We start from the raw sequence: 3,782 nt of genomic DNA, 5'->3' as shown, positions 1-3,782 counted from the left end.
GGAAGGCCCAGATCGCTGCTCGGGTCAGGCTGGGTATCGGTCGGCGGGTGGTGAGCGGTTGTGTCCTCTCCCCTTGTCATTTCCCTTATTATTGGTGGTAGCAGTAGTGGTTTGTATTATACCTTAGTTACTGGAGTGCTGTTATCTCAACCCGTGGGAGTTGCATTCCTCCGATTCTCCTCCCCATCCCTCGGGGAGTGGGGGGAGGAAGGAGTCGGGTAGTGAGTGAGCAGCTGCGTGGTTCTGAGTTACTGGCTGGGCTTAAACCACGACAGTTAGGTGTTGCAGTGTATGTGTTTTGAGAATGCATATTCCAGGTAATTGTCTGATCATAAGCCTTTTCTATCAAGTGACCTGGAAGAACAATGACTTTGAATGGGAGCCCTGAGTGGCAGTAAGCTTTTGAACAAATTAAACTGGAGATGGTTCATGCAGTAGCAGTTGGGCCAGCTTGGGCAGGACAAGATGTAAAAAATGTGCTTTATGCCTCAGCCCCACCTGGAGCCTCTCTTTACAACCCAGACCCAGAAAGTGCTGGCTGAGGTTAAACCATGACAGTCTGAAATAGAAGTAGTCTTAAATATACTGCTTTTGTTGCTACTTTTTTTAGGTATCTTCTTGTGCCAGTAATGGTGTTAGCCACCTGATTCTTTGCTTTTTTATTTTGCTTGCATATACTGAGCCTTTTTTAGGGTAATGTGTTTCTGGGAGGAGAAAATAGACTTCAGACAGTCTTCCCCAAACATTCTATTAGTGGAAATGGCAGCTACTGGGTAGTTGCTCTTGGTAGGTGGTTATACTTGCAATGACAAGATAGTCTGAGAAATGTGAGTTTAATAATGGTTTCAGGAATTAGGTGTTTTATATTGCAGCATCCACAGTACACTCAATTTCACTCTATTTCTTGATATTTTGCTTTTGAGGTGCAGTTTAAGATCTTGATATAATGAAACTGTTAATGGCTATTGACAATGAACACAGTGCAACCATGCCTTATCATTTTATGAGAAGGGAAGAGTATGCTTAAGAGCAGCTGAGCATGTGATTCTTTGTCAGCATCGTGCCTGCTGAATTTCTCTCTTTTAACTGTTCTGACATTCAGTGCATTTTATAAAAAGTTTTCAAAACAGTGTGTGTCTCTTCTATACAAGAAAACTAACAGAAAAAAAAGTATATAAGAAGGATCCTGATTTATACTGATTTATATATCTTCTGTTGGTTTTGTCTTCTCTTCCAGAAAAGGAAAGAGGTGGAGGAAAATAAAAAGCAATAGTGAAACTTATCCAAAACACATCTTTTTCTTTTTTCTTTTTTTTTTTCCCCTAGGTTTCTTGTAGAATACAATGTTAAAATGTATTTTTGCAAGATGCTACTTTTATTACATAGCTCTGAGATTTTGTCTTACCATGCTTAATAACATGAAAGCGTTAACAAGTTTGTCTCATAATGTTACTCTTTGTTTCTGAAAGACTGTGCACAATTAGATCTTAACACTTTTTGGAAGACATGATGTGTTACTGGGTCACACACCTTAAGATATGTGTTTGCAAGAACTAGTGAAAAACTTCCAATATAAACTTTGTTTTGAATCCAGAGCTTTTCATGGTCTGTAGCTGGTATTAATCAAATGGGGCATCTTAATAGATATCTTTCTGCTCTTGCTAGCATTATGCGTAACTTTCCCTGAGGGCAACATTTGCTTTTCAGCAAAACCTACTTTTGATTATTCTTTTTTTTTTTTCTGGAAAAAGCATGGCAGTAGAATGCTGAATGGATACAATGACATTTCGTGTGAATTTGTATCTTATTAACATGGAAGATATTCATAACAGACTTCTTCTGTTTCTAATTTCAACAATGTATGTAGTCTGTTGTTGTCCCACTCTATAACAAAAGCTCTTGGGTTTGGTCATATTGGAGATAATTGTTTACTAACTTTTCATTTTAAGTTAGGATGAGTATTAAATGATCTGCCTCCATTTTCAGTCAGCAGATACTTATTATTTGGGTCTTTAATGAAAATCACATAGTAGGCACACTGTTCACCTTCCTAGATTTTTCCTAATTGCTGTAATTTAATGTCAATCATAGCAATCTATGCTGCATGCCCTGTGATATGGACAGCTGATACTCCTTATGTAAGGAATCAATGAAATAAAATTTACCTGAGAAAGACTTGTTTTCATATATCACAAAAAAGCCTCTAAAAGGGTGACCTATCTGCCAAGCAGCATCCTATCCTATGCTCATTAAAGGGTGCAAATAGAGTTATGAACACATTTTATAAATCAGATGGGATTTGTGCTGAAGGAAAGCATAGGATTAGTTAGAATTACAGAATTATATGCTGTATGTTTTTGAAGAACAGTCCCTTGTTTACATGAGTAAATGTGCTTTATGCCAAAAATTTGCCTGTGTAACTTTACGGCATGAAGTTATCCCATCTCTTTTCTTAGAGTGATTTCACTATAGTGCAAGCTGCTGTCAGAAAGAGCCTTTGGGGATGAATGAGCAGAAAGAACCCAGTGATATTCTGAAAGGTAGAATGGCAACTGCTGATGTATATGTAGGCTAAATGAGTTGTTGTTTCCCTGGGGCTTAGAAGCTAGGTATTAATCCAGTTTGCTTTGACATCTTTGGCATTCGATCTTTTTGTAGATTAGTGTGTTAGATGGACACATCAGCAATGGGGCAAAAGTCTCAGAGAATCAGATGAAAGGTTGTATTTGAAATTCTCTGATTGAACAACAGCAGCTCTGCTTATTAATCAAGTATATTTTAAGAGATAATAAAATAATAATCTATGGCTTTTGAGTAATGTAAAAACAATCTTCTTCCATGCCCTGTAACATGCAGCAGGTGTTTGGTGGTCTAATTGGAATGCATTTCCAAACTGGGATATATTGAAGGCAATTACTATATGTTACACAGTAAGTTGGGCGTAATAAGGGCCCTTAAGTAATGACTTCTCTTCCCTGAAGTACATGAATAAAAATGTCAAATGTCTTTCACATGAAATAAATTGAGCCACAAATAAGGCTTATTTTTACTTCTTTTGCTCTGGTGTTACCTGATGGATAGTCTCATTTCCTAAGATCCACTTGGGCTACACAAAGTATAATGGCCTTATAGCTATTCAAGCTGGGCTGTCAGCGATAGATACAATTACCTGAAAAACTTAGAGCTGCAAGAGCTGTAATAATAATGTGTTCTTCCATCTTCTGCTTCTCCTCAGTGGCTGAGAAGACCAAAGAGCAAGTATCTAATGTTGGGGGAGCTGTGGTGACAGGAGTGACAGCGGTGGCCCAGAAGACGGTAGAAGGAGCAGGGAACATTGCTGCAGCCACTGGCTTGGTAAAGAAGGATCAGTTGGCCAAACAGGTTTGTTTATTTACAGTCTTTTCCAGGTGAAGAAATAGAAGATAAGTCACCTTCCTGAACTGAAGGGCAGATGAAGTGTTTTCTTTTGTGTCTGTCAGTGTTACGACTGCAGGATGATTTGTGTAATGCTAGACAAATAAGCAACAAAGAAAACACCTGCTGTTTATTGCTTGCGTTTTGAGTGACTTGCAGAACTTGAGTAGGATTTTTACGGCATGAAGTCATCCCATCTCTTTTCTTAGAGTGATTTCACTATAGTGCAAGCTGCTGTCAGAAAGAACCTTTGGGGAAGAATGAGCAGAAAGCATGGACCTTTACTATTCTGAAAAGTCTTATCAAATCTGGATTGTGTTTTACAGTGTAATCTAGTGATGATTCTGAACTCAGCAGCCTCTAGTAGT

General features: G+C 38.4%; 1 protein-coding gene across 1 annotated transcript in view; it reads left to right on the top strand.

The window, feature by feature from the left end:
* The window catches only part of SNCA (synuclein, alpha (non A4 component of amyloid precursor)), a gene marked incomplete at its 3' end in the record, with an annotated part of 17,432 nt that extends 14,051 nt beyond the window's left edge, over positions 1-3,381 (top strand). The window contains exon 3 of the mRNA XM_010013406.1: positions 3,236-3,381. Coding sequence (XP_010011708.1) covers positions 3,236-3,381 — 146 coding nt within the window. The remainder of the gene's footprint in view (positions 1-3,235) is intronic.
* Positions 3,382-3,782: the final 401 nt, after the last annotated feature.

This window comes from Nestor notabilis, unplaced genomic scaffold (genome assembly GCF_000696875.1).
Source record: "Nestor notabilis isolate BGI_N333 unplaced genomic scaffold, ASM69687v1 scaffold9744, whole genome shotgun sequence".
Taxonomy (NCBI): domain Eukaryota; kingdom Metazoa; phylum Chordata; class Aves; order Psittaciformes; family Psittacidae; genus Nestor; species Nestor notabilis.
Note: the sequence above shows the minus strand (reverse complement) of the source record. Positions and strands in the feature narration are given on the sequence as shown.